The 21,295-nt window shown below is 36.0% G+C and overlaps 1 protein-coding gene across 1 annotated transcript in view; it reads right to left on the minus strand.

Annotated features, from left to right (window-relative positions):
* The window catches only part of LOC139116760 (serine-rich adhesin for platelets-like), a 64,840-nt gene extending 44,390 nt beyond the window's left edge, over positions 1-20,450 (minus strand). Inside the window, exons 1-13 of the mRNA XM_070679405.1 lie at positions 20,043-20,450; positions 11,618-11,814; positions 9,637-9,804; positions 8,957-9,064; positions 7,909-7,980; positions 6,876-7,109; positions 6,294-6,383; positions 4,952-4,993; positions 3,940-4,222; positions 3,152-3,475; positions 2,619-2,908; positions 1,460-1,649; positions 386-557 (exon numbers count right to left, since the gene is read on the minus strand). Of these exons, the coding sequence (XP_070535506.1) occupies positions 386-557; positions 1,460-1,649; positions 2,619-2,908; positions 3,152-3,475; positions 3,940-4,222; positions 4,952-4,993; positions 6,294-6,383; positions 6,876-7,109; positions 7,909-7,980; positions 8,957-9,064; positions 9,637-9,804; positions 11,618-11,814; positions 20,043-20,145 (2,273 nt within the window). The 5' untranslated portion in view covers positions 20,146-20,450. The remainder of the gene's footprint in view (positions 1-385; positions 558-1,459; positions 1,650-2,618; positions 2,909-3,151; positions 3,476-3,939; positions 4,223-4,951; positions 4,994-6,293; positions 6,384-6,875; positions 7,110-7,908; positions 7,981-8,956; positions 9,065-9,636; positions 9,805-11,617; positions 11,815-20,042) is intronic.
* Positions 20,451-21,295: the final 845 nt, after the last annotated feature.

A 21,295-nucleotide genomic window follows, 5' to 3' on the forward strand; every position in this document is an offset into this window, starting at 1 on the left:
AGAGATGGACTGCAATCAGAGAGACTTTACTCCCGGCATGAGAGAACAAATTATACGTATATAGCTGTGTATAGCTGCTTTGCCTGTTTTAGAGATTTTATTGATAGTTCAATGGGTAACAGTGAAATGCTATGCCCCTGTCAATACACTAAATATAGTGGTCACATAGAGTGAGCTCTGATGACCTTTTGCCTTTGTCAAGAACAAGATCAATCTTTGTTTGTAAACTATGTTCAAGTTTCAACTCAGGTTGGATATATCCCGGATTATTTTGCTAATACTGTTCTCTTCCATAATGGGGATAAATGAAATGAAAATATCAAATTGGAATTGCTGAGTAAAAGAATATGATTATTTTCAAGATGGCCGCTGGGTCTACACTTACTTGGACAGTTTCCATGGTGACGATGTAGCCAATGGCTGTGCAGAATGCATGGATCCATATGAACCAACTGGTGTAGACTGATGGCTATCATTGGCTGCTGGTTGCTCAATTTCAACAAGTAGTTCACTTCCACATTTTGGACACACAGAAATTTCTTGTAGGGAGTCAAACTCTGAAAGATGAATTCCACACAAAATTACATTAATTTGATTCAAAATCGTTTGGACAAATGTTCCTGGCAAAGTTCTCTTCAACTGAACATTGAATTTTATCCAAAGAGTCTCTTTCATGAACCTTGTAATCAAAGAGGAATTCCCATCAGCTTATTGATCAAACATTCCATTTCATTCTTACATGATAACAAAAGCAGCCAGATTCTTAGTACATAGTCAACTCAAGAAAAATAATTCATTTTCAGCACAGTCACAAAGGATTAGATTTCAGGTTCAAACTGTTTGCTACAGTGTGAATTTGAATGAATTGAAAGAATTTTTGTATTATAGATACACACAGGTGCTTAATAATCCAAGGGTTGTTAAACTTGAATTAACTTCATCATATGTATCAAAGGTTGATAATTCATCAGAGGGCCATTAACTGTTTGAACATCAAAGTCAATTTTTGTCACTTTTATGAAATATACCCCACTCAATATTTTTTTCAGATTTTTGCCAAAATTTTAAGAAAAAACTGTAGCCAGTGAAATGTGATGGCCATTTGGTCCAAAATTATCAAAAAAATTTACAAACAGATTCATAAAAATTGGTAAAATGTTGCACTAAACTTGTAGTGGGAAAAATTACAGCATCCAAAGGGTTAAAAATTGCAGCAATGTATGTAGTGATACAGACATTTCAATACGTAAACATTGACAACATGACTCTTGTACTGTGTATAAATGCCAATACACAATGACAAAGGAGCTCTTTTCCTTTGAAGAATGTACGGCATGTTTTAGATGATTACCGCCAACTGAAACTGCCATTGTTGGCACGTCATTCAGCACGCCATAATATAATATTCAGGTTTATTATAACAGATTTTTTGAATACTACCAGCTATTTTGATTCTCACCTGGACTAGATCCCATCATTTCATCGTCAGACAAAGTGTTCAGCTGACTTGGAGTTTTGCATCTCTGGATTTTCTTGTGAGCTTGATTCTTGGGGAAAACACTGGAACACTTCATGCATTGTAGTTTCTGAAGAGCCTCGGGCAGGGTCTGGTTTTGTTCCAATATAGGTGCAAAAAGTTCAACTAACGCCTGGAAAAAGATTTTGAGAATGGAGTTATTTGTGATACACTAGGTATTGACGTTGTGAAGGCATGCAGGACAGCCTGTATAATCTTCAAATCTGAATCGTGAACCACAGAATTGAAACTAAACATCTTACATCGGAAGCCAAGAAAAAGTAAAAGAACATGAACCATTTTGTCTTCATGTCCTGTCAATGGTTTGTATTTAATAGTGCATTGAGTTTTCAGCAAAAAAATATTAATTGTAGACTAGTTGTAGTGCAAGCATGGTTGAGTACAGCATACTGTAAGAGTGTAAATAGGTCACGTCATAGGGACTGCGTTTTTTTCATGTGGAATTGATGATGATAAACTTTGCATCATAAGACTATTCTTGAGACAAGAACAAATTATCATTATTAACCCTTTGAGTGCTGTAATTTTTCCCACCAAAATTTAACTATAACATCTTACCAATATTTATGAATTTGCTGTATTTCATTTTGGTAGTTTTGGACCAAATGGCCACAACTTTCCATTTGCTACAATTTTTGACCAAAATTTTGGGAAAAATCTGAAAAAAAATTGTCTACATCTGAAAGAAGTTGTTGGCGATATATTCCATCAAGGAAACAAACGTTGACTTGGGCACTCAAAGGATTAATTGGAGTTATGAACAAATGTCAACAGAGTATCTAAAAGGATATCAATCCACTCTAGAGTTGATGAATCACTGATTCATTGTGATTACACAATTTTCTGACAAGACAACCAAGGTAGAGTTACCTACCGTTATTAGTCCATCCATACAAATACAAATTGATTTCCAACACAGTAGTTATCTGAGATGTACCATTCAGTACAATTAAAGAGCTTTCAAAGGAGAACAAAGTACCAACATCATGTACATAGTAAATGTCAACAAGCACTGATGCAAGAACCAGGGATTGAGGATTGCCGCTGTATGGGAAAATACCAGCAGAAGTTAAATACTTACTTTAGCATTGTCCTCATCTTCCATGACATAATCTCTCCTCTGGCGATCTCTTCGTATGTAGTTGAACGTGAGTGACACCACGGGTACACAGTTTTGTTTGTCACCGACTGCGTCCGCTATCACTTGAAAACTAGTCTTCACGGTCTGGATGCTCTTTATGTCCAGTTTCTCAATAATCTGTCCGTCCAGATTCCTTTCCTGGATGGACCTCTCATTGGTTGTCAGAAGAATTTCTCTGTTGTCGCTGGTGTTTTTTCCTAGTGCTGTTACGATGAATGGAACACCAACAACTGAAAGAAATATATGAAAAATAAGATCAACCTTTCCACTTTCGTACCAAAGTTTGATACTATCCAGTTAAATTTGTCATTGCAATTCCCTTGCTGAAAGAGATATTGTCACCATATCTGTGGCTACACGACAACCTGCACACTGTCAAATAGATTATTGCTGCAGAGCTTTCATGAAATACTGAAGTATTTGAGAGAAAATGGCTCATATAAGCTACCAAAAACAATAAAGACAAAACATACTTCCATCATCAGATGTTGCACTCAAAATTCTTGGTCTACCAATGTCATCAAGTTCATTAATTTTAGGAGGATTCTCATGGTGTATGACAAACTCATCCTCTTCAAGTTCACATGCGCCCTCTGGAGTTGGTGCATCTGTAACATCGCCCTCTACAGTCTGAATTTCCCGTACTTCGGCTTTTGTTTCAGCTTTGCCGCCATTTTCTGCTGGGTAGTGTGTCTCCGGTTTTGCTGACAGTCCAACCAGCCAGTCTGGTCCCAGCTGTTCTCTGATTGTTTCTACTCTCTGTTGGATGTCACTACCATCAATGTAAGGCGTTGATGCTGGATGAAAAAATACGAGAGGTTCAGTCCATCAGATGAAACTAATAGAATGCCAAACATTTTGTTATCCGTACATCACTCGTTTTCTTTCAATGCCTGTAGACTTGTTTTCAGAATGCACTATGCATGAATGTTCACTACTAATGATGAGTCATTACCACTTCATTTACATATTTAAACTATACTCATTAGTACAATTTTCATAAATTTTATTATGTCACATGTCAGGCACAAAATGGACAATGATATGATGCATGAAGTTAACGAATTGGCATACCGGTACATTTATATGTGTTGTGATGCCTATTTCTAAACTTATTAGTTTGCCATCTTTTTTGAATTCTGAACGATAGTAGTTTGATGTATGGTTGCGTACAATTATATTACCTAAAACTGTGTTAACAAAATTGAGTCAAAAGTCAAAAGATTCACATTTGAACTTGATACAGAGCGCTGTTAGTTACCTCTTGAACTTGGCTGGGATTTGTCACTTGTTGGCTCATCAATGTCTGGCTGCCGATGTTTGCTCTTCTTGGAGGACGACCTCTTGCCCTTTAAACTTTTGCCCTTTGACCCTGACTTTGCCATATGGTGAACCAGAGGGTCGGTGTCATCATCAGTTAACACACTGGTGCAGGATGATGGATGAGCACCTGAATCTAGCCAGTAACTATCTGTACTGTTGACTGATGCCTCAAACATTGTGGCCGCTGTTCGTAACTTGTACAGATCACCTTTGGGTACATACTGCAATACAATAGAGTTCTACCATTAACAATAATCAACAGGAAAAGTTTTCAGCATTCTCTTATTATCAAGTGAACACAATTCAAAATAGACTTACAAACAATAACATAAATGTTCTTCTACTAGTTCACTTTTCAATCCCAAATCTTTCAACGTTTCACTTCAAATGAGGTTTATCAAATTGACATAATACTTCATTAACTTACTTGAGACGTTTAAGTAAAAGTACTTGGTGATGTTTTGAATGGATCATTTTCTATAGTGGTAGAACATACCTCGGGGACAGATATTTGGACTCTCAAATTTCTACAATTCTTTTCTGATCTACCACTTGTGGGGGCTCATTTTAAAGCTCTTGATGTAAGACAAATTTTAACTGTCTTAATTTTTTCAAAAACCCAAAATTTAATTTCCCTCATAGAGTTAGCATAGGAACGGAGGCAAGTTTGAATTTCAAATATCGCAAAATGTTGGGAGATTTGTTTCGCTAGTTCCAAACTTTGCACAGTGACCCCTGCTTTTCATTGTTGATTTGGTAAAAAAAACGATTGAAAGCTCCATTTACGAAGGTTTGAGCAAAAGTTTAAGTCTTTCACTTTTGAGGTGCATACTACCTTAAAGAAAAGCATTAAATGAAAACAAGGAGGTCAGAAAAAATTAAATTCAAATCTTCAACTGTATGAAGCACTGCGGCTTCATTGACCAGATAGTGTCAAGTTCTGAGCTTACCTTGAGTTCAGCATTGCTGAGTCTTTTCCCGTCAAGATAGACCTTAAAATAAATCACATAATCCATGCTTTCAGTTTTTTAATCAGTGAATATTTCTGGATGTATGCATGTATTCTTACAAAACAGTAACACACACAGAATCTAGATTAGCAACACTCTGATGATTCATACGTCAAATTATTTGAAGTACCACACTTTCATGCTGTATATTGTATTTTATGGCTACATGCTGACCATTTCTGACAGAGACTATTTCACTTTCTTTAATTCTAGAAATTTCCTCTCACATTTACTTCAATTTCTGCTTTCAAGATTGAATTTCAAATGGTGATTTATCTCTCTTATAATGGGAGGAAACGCATTGTGAATTACTCTCATATTAGAAAGGTTGTTAAAAATAAATATGTTACACATGTGAGCAAAAATTTTTGAAAGTTTTATAATTACAAGATGAATTTTATTTTAATTGCATGAACTATTGTCTTGTATCAAGAATATTGGGAATTGGACAATTTGAGTGAAGGTCTACTTCCAAAATATGTGGCCTAACAATCTCTCTGAAAAATATCTTGTGATAAAGAAACACACACACCAAGTCTTCAAAAATGCACAATTTTCCTATAATGTCTGTATTAAAGCTTTCAACAGCTGAGCACATAATATCTTTTTCTGTCAGTTTTGTTTCTCACTGTAAGCAATAAGTTCTTGTTAATGTCTACACTAGGAATTGAATGGTTGATTTGGTACTTCATATGCTACTGCAAGTGTGGCTTTGTAGTTTCTTCAAATTGTATCTCTTTAGTCTTAGCAGATTTTATATTAAGATAGAATACGCCTCAGGGACAGATATTCACCCTCACAAACTTTTCAAATACACTTTAAGTGTACCACTTGTTTGGGTTCATTTTGAGGTTTATAAAGCAGATAAAGTTTTGATCCCCTTATGCTTGTGAAAATTGAAAATTATATTTTTCCCAACAGAGTTAACATGTGGATGGTGGCCATCTTGAATTTCAAGTGTCGGTAGATATTTGGGAATTTATTTCTTTAGTGCCAAATTTTGCACGGTGATCCTTGACTTCTATTCTTTTTTTTCCAAAAGGGAAGTTTTGGTCTTACAGTTTTGAGGTGCATACTTCCTTAATGTGTGAATATATTTACAAATATATTTTCGTTATATTTACATCGGTACGTTAAAAAATATTGCAATGCTATTTCAAATGAAATCATTCACTGTGAAGCACTTTATCTGTTGTTTCTTCTGAACGTTCAAGTTTGTAATATACACATTTCTCATCATGTTAAAATTTCTATGAGAATACAAAAACAAGAAATGTCTTACCTTTTGTGTAATAACTGCTGGAGATAAATTTTTGACAACAATTATACGATAACTGGGATGGAAGCACAGCGGATTACCCTGAAGTATCAACTGTTAAAAGAATTCAACACAGAAAAAGTTATGTCTTGGGCAATTTACGTTATACCTACTTATCTTTAACTTTTAATAAACTTTGAGTTCTGGAGAATGCGAAAGGTTCCCTATATAAAAATACCTACACCATCACATGGCAGTCTGTTTATTCATTTAAATACATGTACATCTGCTGTTTTCTGATTAATCCTCTGAATTTCTGGAGGTTCATAAGTTCAAAACCACCAGGTTGAATTCAGTTGAAGGTCAGCCGGATATTCAATGAACCTAGAATTGTTATCTGATTTGACATGACATCCTTTCAATATGAATCACTTGTCTGAATAAAGATTGTTATTTTTGCAATATCAAAATTATGCTAAATAGTTTGACTTGTTTTTAATCAGAATTTGTAATATTGATCGAGGTGTTTTAGGGCAAAATGAAGTCTCTGACGAGTTTTCATTTTGCAAAAATGAGGACTAGTTTCTGAAACTGAAAGATTCTTACCCTAGTCATCAGATGACACATGGACAGATAAATCAACTGCACTACTTCTACAATGCAGTTGTTGGCCACGTCCAGTTCCTGTAAATTCCGGAACTGTTCCAAGCCTTGTAAGTTTTCCAGTTTGTTGTTCCTCAAGACCAGTGACTGAAGTTTGGTTTTTGCCCGAATGGAGAGCGATGGTATTCTCTCAAGTTGATTGTATCCGAGATTGAGATGAGTAAGCTCTGACAAATACTGAAAAAAAATATGGCAAAGAAATTGTAGAGCTGATTTCTAATGACATCATGTTCCATCATAAACATTTGTCTTAAGGTAAGATGCACCTCAAAATTAAAGATTTAAAACTTTTGCTCAAAATTTCCTCAATGAAACTTTCAACCATTCACTTATGAAATCAAGAAAAAACTCAGGGATCACCGTGCAAAGTTTGGTACTAGGGACACAAATTTCCTAACATTTAATGATATTTGAAATTCCAAATGGCAGCCATCCCTGTGCTAAGTCTATGAGAAATAATACAATTTTCAATTTTCTGAAAACAAAGTCAGTGAATTTTCTTACTCAAAGAACAAAGAAATAAATATTAAAAATTTGAAAATTTGAATATCTGTCCCCGAGGTACCATCTACCTTAAAAAAATAATTTTGAGACTTTTGTAAATTATGCGTACAAGAATGGTGAAAATGATGCTTTATTACCATTGATATTAAGGTACTTGGGCTATAGATATTCAGACTTTCAAATATTTACAAGACTGTTGGTATGTTGCTTGAGTGGACCCATTAGCACAACCAACAAAGGCATCACTGTGATTACTATGAATTTATAATTTAATGGTACTTTTGGACCGGAACTCTTCATTTGACAGCTAATATAACAAACCTTTTTGATTTTTGCTAGTACGTCTACTGATTTCTCAACACAAGATGCACAATTTTATTCAATCTTATGTAATAGTTTCTACTATGCCATGTTCAGACACATGATAAAGTTAGCTCCTTCAAAAATTAACATTAAAACTAGATTTTCTTACCTCTAAGTAATAGCTGACATCAGATATGCTATTATGGCTAAGATCTAGAACATGAATTGCAGTCAGTAATTTCTGAAAGATAATAAACAAAGTAAAACAAAGAAATTAATGAACAGACACACACATCTATCTGAAACTCAGCCTCTTTCAGACTCAGCCTGAAAAATACAAAGATATTCTGTTTTCCACATCTTTAATGTTTCTCAGTTCAGTTTGAAAAATTATTAGTGTTTTTAAATTCATCAATGTTTTTTCTCCATGAAATATTTGTCTTTTTTAAAACTAAAAAGACAACCTTGATAGTTTGCAACTTTTACATCTACAAAAAATTTTCTGCTTGCAATGTGACAATTGTCTGACATGAACACTTAAATATTTAAAAAGAAATAAATATGTAATATCATGGTTTATTTGAATATAAAATAGAAACCAAACATTTTTCCAAGACATTTTTCTTCTCATTATTTTACCATCAAACAAGCATTTTATATTTTCTAAAACTTCAAAAGTCATTGACTTTTCAAATCAATATGGTCACAGTTGACCTCTGACCTCATATGCAGCATATTCAAATTAGATGTGTTTACCTTTAATACATATTCATTTGCATATTTTGTTTGAAATCATATGGATTTAGCTTTGAGAATAGAGCATTTATCAAGTGAGATTGTTTCACACAGTGCAATAATAGTCATATCAAGATAATGTTTTAGCATTGTATTGAGTACATATAGACCTTTAATAAAATTCATACCAAATCTGCCAATGAGTAACTAAATTTGCAAATCTGCTCAGCTGAGTATCAGCTTTTGACCCTAAAATTTTCTAATCATAAAAAAATCATAAAATTTGGACCTTTTCCATCTACTATAACTTTCTCTATATTTTTGTAATTTTGTGTTTTATTTCAAAGGAAAACGTATCTATCAAAATCTGTTTGGCAAAGCAGCTAACAGAGCAATTCACAACTTGACAGGCAATAGAGTGACAACTGATTGTTGTGTGGTAATTCAAGCGTTAAGAAAGACACAACTGAGACTGTACTCACCAGAGAGTCATCTAATTTTGTAATCTGATTAAAGCTGAGACATACTGTATGTAATTCAGGCCATGCCTGCGATGAGCTTTTGTCACCACCACAAGATGAAAATAATTCCTGAAATAGTTAAAAACATTTGAAACATATTTTACAAGACAGCAAAAATAATTGAGTCAAACAGTGAGAAATAGTAGTATTTGCACTGTACCAAAGCTAAAATATATTGCAATTTTTATTACATTTCAGCATGGTTTTTAAATTTGATAAATTTGATTGGTATTTTACTGAGAGAACTGAAAACTGCATGAGAAAGTAAGATTGAAGGATCTATGAGCCAAGAAGAACACAGCAGACGGCAGTAATCATGTCGCAAGAATGTGTGGAAAATAAATCAACTGTATCTAGGCTCTCAGGAATAATAATAGCAGAATCATTCAAATTCAAAAACTTACTTTCAAAAAATCGAATTTTTGTTCAAATAAACAGTTTTTTTGAAGTCTTAATTAATCATCACCTTTAAATAAAGAAATAATGCAATCACTGTACCTCCAAGAGACTGGTACAATCAACTTGACTAACCCTGACAGACCTCTACATAATAGAACAGCCCATCATTCACCATTCAAATGGATCAATCCATTAACTTAGGCAGGGATGACAGGTTGTCCAGATCGAAGACTAACACTCACCTCTAGTGTCTGTACACATCTCGTACACACCAGAACCTTGAGATGAGTTCTCAAAGCCTGGAGTCCAGTCAACAAATGTAGTGGTACCCGCTTGATTTCTAATGTGTGTAGTTTTTCACAATGGCAGATATTGACAGTGCCCTGTATAGTGCTGGTACCATGCATAACCTATGTGTGTGGGAAAAAATGGCAAAATTATTGCTCCATTTTATGAGCAGCAAATAAAAGATACTGGTAATACTGATTTTGTCTGTGAAAAGAGAACAATATGTAAATTTACGAAAACCAAATTAAAGTTTATTGAGTGTCATTGAATTAATCAATTTTATATCGCATAAATTTTTACTATATCATCATTGGTTCATACAGATACATGCATGGTTGAGCATTATCCTACTTCTTAGGAAAATGCGGATCATATAAATGTTTACAGCCAAAAAGGAAGAAAAATCATGAAAATTTTAACATTATTGTCAATAATTATCTGAGACTCATCTTTTCAAAATACAAATGATGTAGTCTTTTCTCTACTAAATGTCATTCTGACAATTGAAATGAATATATCATCTTTGGTGTTAATTCTGATAAAATGGCATTGATGTAACCAAATGAAAATTACATTAATGTTTAACTAAAGCAGGTATATAGCAACCGAGCAAAAATGAAAATATTTTATTAGTATATGAACATAAAATACTGGTAGATACAAATACCTGAAGCTTTACTCTCTGTAGATACCATTGATTTGTCCTTACTGTTATTGCAGTCTGTTGTGTCTACATATTTTCTTAATTTCAGTCATTTTCATACAAGAAATTAAATCATTATATCTTGCTAACAGCATACATTAACTCAAACCATACCTGTTGTCATTATTAAGCAAGTAAAATGCAATGAGAAAATGCCGCAAAATGTCCTTCATTTCATTGTTATGTGCCTTCAATTTTGCCTGATCTGAAGTGGTTATAACTGTGAGTGAATGACAGTTCTATTAAATCAATTATTTTGTACACTTTCACTGAGTGGCTAAGGACACATATGTTACCATCCAGCAATGCCCTTGATCGGCTCTCAAAATGCACACTAATAGAACCCTGATTATATACCTACATCTGGACATTTATTTTAGGAATCAATGACATTTTAGTCAATGTCACAAAACGTTGTTCTAGCTATGTTGATTTGAATAAAGGTTGTTACTACGATGGAACTTAAGGTCACAATCCAAGGTCAAAAACGCCCATTCATAATGAAATTACAGGACACAAAATACACTTATGGTCAGCAAAGATAACAGAAAATCTAAATTTTGATGGTGATTTTTTTCTTGAAGTAGTAATTGCAACTGTGCATTCAAAAACAAATCCTTTTTCGTTGACCTTGGTGAACCATATGATTTTGATGTGCAATACATTTGTACAACAGCGCAAACAGGTTAAGAGCAAGACCTACCATATGGACACCAATAACACCCTGAATTAAACAGTATGCTTTTAGTATAAATCTTCAGACCAAAACTTCATTGTCACCGTGTTACGCTTAATATTTTACTTTTCCTGAGGTGATCCATGTTGCCGATATTCCGTTGACACAGGAGTTTGATATCTTAATAGTAGCAAATGTATTGCACTGATAACAATGAGAGGAAAACCAAGGACAAGGCCCAGCCTGCTTGATCACCTTTTAATATCTAGCTTTCCTCTCAGCTTTAATTATACTGCCCCATTTTCCTTCGCTAAAGTCCAATTACATCATTTAAAACAATACGTAAAAAAAAATTGTGGCTGGTGTTAAGAGTGTTATCTTTGTGATACAAAAACATTTTCCTGCATTGAAGGAACATGAAAATATCCCTATAACAACCACACTCTATCCCCATAACAACTAGACTCTACCCCCATAACAACTAGACTCAACACAGCTCACTTTTATCAATAGACAATTTCTTAAAAGGAACACTACTGCGATGGGACACACTTACTTTCAATGATTTGGTTTGCTGTATGAATTGATACAGAAACTGTATGTCTTGATAGAAATTCCCGTCATCAGCTGATTGGTTGCTGTCTTGGGTCTTGCTCTGGACTCCATCAGAGATGTCGTTGAAATAATCATTGAGATAAGTCAGAGAATTGGTTGTCAAGGAGAGTTTTCCACTTCCATGAAGGATTTTATTTCCTAAAATGAAAATTATTCACAAGTAATTTTAATAATAGTTCTTCATAGAAAGTGAAGTAATTGGTAAATGCCAGAAGTTAGATTACTATACCCAATGCAGACATCCCATATCAGGGTTTTACATCACTTTTTACTTTTGAGAGTCCCTGGGACCCCTGGTGTTAGAAAATGTGAGTCCTACATCAAAATATGGGGGTCCCAATTTATTTCACAAAAATATTTTATTGTTTATCCATGCCATGGTCTTCAATGTGTTCAATTAGTATTAAAACACGGCAAGTGGTTGCACATTTCTTAAAATAACTCTTACATGAAAATTCTAGTTCATACTGAGGGCCCTCATTGATCAAGTAAAAGAACACTATCCATGATTGAAATTATCTCATAACTTTAATGACAAGTTCACAACGTTGTGAAATTTGAACAAGTATTCAAATTTGGCAAATTGACAAGAAGGTAAGTAATTCCAAGTCCAGTAGGTTTGAGTTCACACTCTGCCAGCAGCTCCATCAGCCTTACCCCCTTTTTTGTCACTTGCCAGTGCCAAGGCAATTGGCTCAAAACTGATGAAAATCATCTTGACAGCTGATTCAACCGACAACCAGCGAACAGATGTAGGCTCAGTTATTTGTTTTGCCTTCCCATTCAACAGAGTTTGAATTTCTCTAAGTTTGTCATATCTCACACTAGAGTTATTGAAGTATTTATACAATGAATGGATTATATTATGATATTCTTTGCAATATTCAATATCTCTGCCTACTTGAGAAGCAGCAAGATTCAATCGATGTGCAACACAATGCACTTGAACAAGGTTGGGATTTCTGGCTTTTAATTTTGCACCCAACCCGTTCAAACGACCGGTCATTACGGCAGCCCCATCTGTTCCTAGTCCGTATATTTTGTCTACGGCCGCGTCACAGATTTCTTTCCTAATCAAAAATTCAATCAAGGCGGTTTCGACCCTGCAGCAGTGGCATCTGTAATTTGCTGGTTACCGAGGAAAGAAACATTCGCCTCGCCATTCTGAATATATCGAACATATATAGCAAGTTTCTTATGAACGGTAATGTCACAAGTCTCATCAAACATTATACCGATGAAGTCACTTGCATGTATACTATCAATCAGGGACTTCTCGATCACACGTTGAATACACTCTTCAAACTCCATAACTATCTGAGGACGTTTGTAATATTCAATGTCTAAGCCGTTCAGATTCTGTTGATGCAAGATGTCAGTGAATACATCGCACGGAAGGTCACGTTTAGCGATCAGGTAAACAAAACAGTACGTAATTGTGCTGCGTACGCCTCGAGTTCGTTACTCTTACCCTGCAACTGCCGGTCTTCTGCAGATTTGCAAGCAGTAGTAAATTGCGACCTCAAGCTTAGGATTTTAACACTTGTGAGATGACTTTTCGAGTCCTGATGACGAGTGAGAGTTGAATGTTGAAAATTGGAACAACCTATTCGCTTTCAAACGTACATCGCATTCCATGACGTTTCGCTCTTCAGAATATCGAAGCCATTTAAACCTATTGAGCCAACTTCTGTTGAATGTTCGTAATTTTGCTGACTTGGCCGGGGGACCTGATGTATCAGTATCGCATGGCGTAGCTGCTGTTTCGGCCTCGACCAAACCTGCATCGTGCTGGTTGCTGCGGCCGCCGAAAAACTTTCGCAGATCGGCCTGTTTTGGGTGTTTGACACGACCCGCCATGATGCATAAACATGTGTTAATCGACGCAAACAAGAAATCGACCAATTAAGAATCAGTTTACATTTTGAAAGTCACTTTTTACGGTAATAAAATTTGTTTCCGCGGGTACCATTGGTCATCAAACAGTGGGGCCAATGCACTACGGGGCATTCCATTAAAGTATGGGGTCGGTAAGGTTTACTGGGATGTGTTTTACATGTTCAGCAGCTTCGCGAGATATACACCATGTACACTAGCAACAGATATTTCTGCGTCCGAAGGGACGCGTAGTTTAGTTTTTGAGGGGTCCTGTGTCCGGTTTTATGCGTAAAGGACGCAGAAATGCGCGTCATGTAAAACCCTGCCATATATGAGACAGCATATCAGGAATTTATCTGGTTATATTCTTACTGTACCAACTGTATGACTTGAATGTACATATTTCTATCACATACCCTGTTAAAACTATACTACTACTACTAGTACAGTATGATGGATTTGAGTGTATGACCTCACTGAATCCACATTCCACATGTGCTGGATACTGAGCCTTGACTACTTTTGACATAAACAAACAGCATCTACTCTTTGAAAATTATTTTTAAGTTCCTGATACTTCAAAGTGGGAGGGTCAAATGGTTATTCAAAGAAAACTGGGTCTATGCATGGGATAATTAAATAAACCCTCCATATTCCTCACTTGTTTCAATGCCTTGTGGATTCATGATGCCCTGTGTAGCTATATCCCTTCTCCACACAGAGAGTTAAGGCTGTTTTACAAGAGCAATCACTCATAGCCATGTTCATCCAGAATACAGGGAATTTAAATGTATGCACCAATGGAACATATCATAGACATTGACAGAGTCACAGTGTTAACCATTCTGTAAATGCCCTCTGCTGATACAAGTTAAAATTTTTCATCCGGATACTTTTTGTATACTTTAAACATTGTAAACCTTGGTCATGAATGCAGTAAAATTGAAACATACACTGACGCAATTAGTTGCATCTGTCAAAGCAGCACTATCCTGTGCTGAATTTTACACATGATCTGCAAATGCTCAGCTGAAGAGCAAGTACGAACAAAGATGGGGTGTTGATTCACATAATCACTTCAACAGTTTGTAATGTTGAAAGCTAAGGATGTTGAAGTGTGTGTGAGAATTATCTTGACAGCAGATCTGAATGTTGCTGAAACCTGATCAAACCTCAAAAGTAAAGACTCTTTCTGGGAGAATACCAGTACCATAAGCTTGGTTGAAGACTGACTGCCAAGCCGTTATGATCATTTGATAATATTGTATGTACAATTACACTTTGTCAAATGCTTTTATGCACACTATTCGACAGCTAATAAAACTCATAAATCTCTATTTCATCTCAAAATTTTTGGCATATAGTTTTTTGTGTTACGGGACAAAATTTAAGAAGACAAAATATATCAGTTGATCACATCAGCATTAAAAAGCTGGAATTAATTTTGTTAAAAGCATTAGATATTCTGACAAATAATTACAATATCTAGATTGAGGCAAGCTAACAAGGTAATGTGCGAAATCTTTGATAAAAGCTGGGCTTGCTGTGCAACAGTCACAGAACCCCATCAAATTAAAGCCCTACTAGCTATATCTTCTAGCATTATTTTTATGATTTTACTTTCAAGTTAAAATAAATTTGTGAGAATGTACTAATTTAGGTGTATGTATACACTTATTATTAACTACCCGCTGGGACTGTATATGCAATTTTGAACAAGGTTACACTGCGATTAAATGTTTGCCGAAACATTAAATCGCAGCCCCATGCAGAAAAGCAAAAACCATGGATACTGTGCATATCTGCACTGAAATCTTCACATAAACTGCAAAAAGTATTCTGATGTAATGCATAGGGCTGAATGTTTTCAACTGTGACATTGTATGTTCTGTTTCCTTTATAATATTACCAATTTTTGAAAATGGCAGGAAATCAAAATATTAAATGACCATTAAAATTTTAAATTACTTGTCAAATGTTTCAGAAAGGAATGGTTTTCTAATGCAATTAAAACCCATATCCCTTCAGAGGGTAGATTTCAGAGAAAACCAGGACAGAATAGGAAGATATTTTTAAGGTCACCAAATTTCAAGAACTTACAGCTAGTGGGGCTTTGAGATTCAGAAATACTGTGTAAGGTAAATTTAATAGTCACTAGTGTTACCTGGCAACTTAGTGCTCGATAGCTTTATACTCAGTTCCCCTTAAAAGTCCAGTACCTGATACTTTTACACACAGTCCCTCTATCCACATGGGGATAGAGGAACTGTGTTTTACAGAACTAAATGTTAATCACTACTCAGTATTCACTACTCAGTAAACAAATATTTGTCAAAACTGAACAGAAAAGTTTAATGCAACATCAGAACTTGCAAATTATAGGGATACGGAACTAATGTTGAAGTTTGGGTTTAATATTTGAGTGTCTAAACTGTAGATTGGAGAAACCAACATATTGACCTTTAACCTTAACCCTGTTTCCATAGATACAATCTGAGCCTCATGATCTTATCACAGATTCAGGTTTAAAGTTATGCAAAGTCAATTTGTTGGCAGCCAGTATGTTGAAGTATGAGTAATGGCACTGTTTATCCTAGCATGAAAAATAAAATATTGTATGGTTTATTTGTATATGGCAGTAATTAGCCACATGTGCAATTGATACACAGTTCCTACATGTACAAGATTGATGTGCGACCATATGAGAAAGACTGCTTACATATACATGTACATACCGGTATGTCAAACAAGTTACACGTCAGGATTTCAACATTTCAGATATCAATACTTGCAAATTGTTTGTGTGGGTAGTTTAGCGGCTTGCAGGTATACAGGCATTTTTAACCCTTTACGAGCCTGCCAAACATTATCATTTCCCCATCTGCCAAGTCAGTAAAAAGCAGTATTGAGCCAAAACCATACAGTATGTATTTTCATCTACTTGGCTTGATATGTTATAGCAGCTTTAGTCTGTAAAAATCATGTTTACTGTATCTCTGTCTTCAGGGACCTTCAAATTTTCATAACTTTTTAAAAATGGGACATGTTTTGCTTTACTAGTTATCACCAACTTGACCTGATGGTGAAATATGAACTTGGCAGGAAAAGGGTTAATCAGTTAAGTAACAAAATTTATTCTGTGAATGAAATGGTAAAAAAGTGAAAGGAATATTTAATAGGAAGTTCTCCGATATGCATGCTTTGTATTTGATTTTCAATATTTAACTTGATACAGCTGCTGGTAAGTACATTGACCGTGTCAGCTGTTAGCCATTATTTTATAAGGAAATGAATATTATAGAAAACAGGTAGTCAGATTTCCTTATATTCAATGCGCTTCCTTCCCTCTTAAATACAACTAACTGCAGAAAATATACACACAGAACATATACAAATTGGAAGAATATTGAGAAAATCTTCAGTTGCATGTTTTGAACAGAAGTTGTTAGGCTTCTTGTATTACAGAGATATGTAGATATTCAATATCTCAGGCAGAGCACAAAAAATATCTGTATCGATATTTGCATATTAAAATAAAAATTTCTTGAATAGATTCTTGTACATGTATGATGTGAAGCATTTGATGTAGCCAGACAAACACATGCTGGACTATATCTTTTAGAAAAATTTTGATTCAACTTACAGCGATTGTAGTTATATTACTTTATCAAAAATAAATTGCATTTATGAAAAGTTGAAATATGCTGGATGAAGTTTTGGATGAAGATAGAGAAAAGGTCTCTTTTCTTTACCTATTGGTCAACACTTAAGTTTTTGGATCTTGCTTGCAGATCAATAAATCAACAACACATTCACTGACCATCATGCAGTACAATGTTCTGACTCATTATGAGAGTCACTGTATTATAATCTTCTTAATAAGACTTAGTTGCTAATCAAGAACAGACTGAAGAGTATAGATTACCGGAGGAGGATTCCTACTGGAATTAAGACTGTCATCACCACTGCTTGGTTCAATTGACAACCATCTGAGTTTAAGTGGTTGATAACTTCATGCCAATTTATTGTGGTATGGTTAAAGCTGCCTTTACAGAGCTAGCGTTTGAAGGATTAGTGTGTATTTTCACATCAACAAAGATTTAAAGTTATGATGGTTGTTTAGATCAGTACGTTTATGTTGTACTTATTGAAAGTAAGCCCCACTTCGATCCTATGGTAACACACCACACATTTTAGGTTTTGTTCAGATATTATTTATCATAATTTTTTTTTTTCTGATCAATTATTCATGGTACATAAATGAAAAGCTAGTGGTGCCATTTTACAACTAACTCATAGGTGAGAAAGTGTATTTGTATGAAAATGCTGCTTTGTATTTCTTGGAGTGTGGTTTTATGTGACAGCCATACAAGAATGATGTACCATTTCACATTTCATTATAACAGATTTTATGTGGTTTAGTTACAAGTAATGCAATGTCTGGTCTACACAGCTTGATTAGGTTGGTGCAATATAGTATCCCCGCCTTGTTTTGAAGGACGGTCCCTGCCAAAATAAACACCCTTGGTTAGCACTAGTTGTCATTTCAAAACATAAACTGTTGGGTTTTTCCTTTTCTGATCTTCCTGAGGCACATCTTACAGAAAATGTCATGTTCTCACTGTGTGCTTATCAGCAACACAAGTGGAGTGACTGTCCAGGGTAGTTCTAGGTTGCAGGTTGCTAACACTGATGCATTGGGAATGACATCACTGCATATCTGATGACATCATCAAGTTTGTCATCAGCTATGATGGCTCTCCACAAGCTCTAATTCTGTCCATAACCTTACTTACTGTCAATACAGCATTGGTGTTGTTTATGAATTTTCAAATGTTTTATTATCATATTTGTCACATGGATATATTGAATCCTTATCCATAATTATGCATTGACCAAAGAGTATTTATGATTTGTCCTGTGAGAGAGGTGACATGGACAAATATTTCTGATGAAGTTCTTTCCCCTGGAACCTTAATGTGTGAAATAACACCAGTTTGTTGTTGGTTATGGAAAATATTTCATGCAAACAACTGTACCACTTGTTGCTTAGAATGTCGACAGTCCCTCGTACCTGTTCTGTATATTATTGATTTATGGAGGCATTCACAAGCGTAGCGCTGAAGACACAAGCTGGGAATGCCGCACACATTACCGCAAGTGCCACAGGCATTACTATACTAGTCCAGGCTTGCGTTGTCGGCGCTTGCAAATCTCCCATATGTGCGAGAGACTACATCTATAACAGACAGAAAAAGGTACATGGGGTTGTTGACAGTCCACTTGTTGCTGTTACATTATGAAAAATATAGAAAAGAATATTATTTAGTTTTTTCATTTTACTTAAAACTATCAGTCGAAGTGCTACTAGGATTATTGGTGTTACCGTTAGGTGCCATGGCATTTTATATTATTCTACAGAGTGTCACTTAATTCACTTGTGTCTGACCATGGTGAAAAAGCATTCAATTTTAAATGGTCAAAACACTAGGAAAGAATTTGCATTGGGTTTGCTCACAGGGAAATTTTGAATCTACTCAGACAAACGCATGTCTTACATTACAGGGAGTTTCGAATAGTGAAATTGCTTTATCTACCATGTTGGAGCATACCACATATTTCAGCAACTTCGATACATAACTAATGAGATGTGTATGTTCAGTCAGGGTGGTAAAAGACTGTAAATTTTACAGAGGGTATTACTCATTTTACCAGGGAACTTATACTAGTCTGTATTGTATAATGGAAAACAAAATATTGTAAGTCCATGTATAGTGGTAATTTCTGGATATCTAAAGACTATTTTACTGATGTCCCTCATAACAACAAAATACCTGCACAGGTGAGATGTTTTGAAATAATCATGGAGGTAAACCATGCAATGATTGATAAAAGATAGTACGGTTCATCTACATGTGATTGATCTTAGGATCCTGGGTTTCACATAAACCGGGAATCTGGATTTCTGGAAGCAAATCATGTGTCCCCCTTGACCTGGGATTCGTGTGGATTAGGTTGTACCCATGGAGTTCATACCTTCTGAGCTTCATGGTTGCACTATGGAGCTAGAGACAGTAGATGCCTCTCGCCATAGTTATGAGAATTTCTTGGCCATGTGACTAGAGAGAGAGTGTTGTGTGTGTTTGTTAGCATGACGTAACACGGACTGAGGTCATGGTAAATAAGGAAAACTCCAAGCATTTCGTCTATCGACAAACATGTTTTGTACCACACAGGGCGTGCTGTCAGATCAGAATATTGTGTCAACAGAATTCATGCAACGCAGAGAAAAATTTCCGCAAAGCACCACGACAAAATAAGTAACGCTTCACATTCCAATTAACGTGACCGACAACGTGACATAGAGTGGGTAATTAACACCCTATTCACAGCTGTGCGTCGGGTCGCATTACCGTCACATGATAAGCAGCTGATCGTACACAACATGTGCAAATGTTGATTGAAAATTTTCAAAATGTACAACTTACCACTATGACGCAACAGTGCAGCCAATTCTTTAACCATTTTCCGTTGCCCTGACCCTGTATCGATGTTGATATCAGGGGAGCTACCCCCTCTTCTTCTGAACATCTTCAGTTAAACAACGTATCCCCGTGTTTCCTACACCGTGACGTATGGTATAGTGTGGATGTCACGTCTCGGTGAATCTTTGCGAAAGGGCTTCCCATGGACGAGGAATTGTCATACTTTTCGTTTTAAAAACCAAAGTCTGCGGTAAAATGTGCCAGTATTTCAATTGAAAGAAACAGCAATATGTCCTACAATGTATCGACGAAGGTAGACCGCTTTGAGACTTACACAGCAACAATATTCGGGAGATTCGGTCGCCTAGGTCTTCTCATTCCAGTGGACGCGGCCATTTTGCGGGAAACAATAAGGAAGTGACGTCACAACAACATATAGCACATGAGGGCGCATCATAATGATTCACCGCCCACTAAAAATGCACTTGAGCTCCACACCCACCACCACGGCCCCTCCCCCACATTCCCGAGAGTTTCTCCGCCCATCTCCACAGGCGCTTGGCACATTGCTGGGATAATAATCGTATGAGTTGATTATCTAGTAAAAGAATCACCGTACGTGAGATATTAGTGTAGGCCTATAGGCCTACATGTTGACTGGCATTATACCGAGTGGCTATGGCTGCCTGGCTCGGGCAAGGTGAACGCACTGCATAATCATCAATGTGTAGAATGTCTACATGACTTGATTATTTAATAAAGAATAACGGTACGTGATATTACTGTACATGTCGGCTAGCTTAACCGAGCGGCTGTAGCTGCAGGGCTTTGGCCATGGCCCGGCTTGGGCCCGTTGTCCACTGCTGCACAGACATAAACTCAAGGCGTGAAAGCTTTTCACCGCCCGATTTCATAAATCAGCGAAATTCAGGATCTCTGAGCGTTTTCGGTGATAAAAACTGGTCATCGGTCAGGTGGTTGCATAAACAATCGATCGACTGGCCCTTTTGCCTAAAATCATACCTTACCCTATGCTACTGGCAAGAAATCGTCCTGAAATCGGCTGGGCACACCAACCCAGCGCCGGCCATTTTGAATAAGCTTCCTGCAACGCACGCGTCCAATGAAAGAAGAGCAATTGAAAGACAATACGTCATCTGCCAAGGGTTGTATGCACAGGCGCATACATTGCATGCAGCTCATTCAAAATGGCCGGCGCTGGGTTGGTGTGCCCAGCCGATTTTAGGACGATTTCT

This window comes from Ptychodera flava, chromosome 18 (assembly GCF_041260155.1).
Source record: "Ptychodera flava strain L36383 chromosome 18, AS_Pfla_20210202, whole genome shotgun sequence".
Classification (NCBI taxonomy): Eukaryota; Metazoa; Hemichordata; class Enteropneusta; family Ptychoderidae; genus Ptychodera; species Ptychodera flava.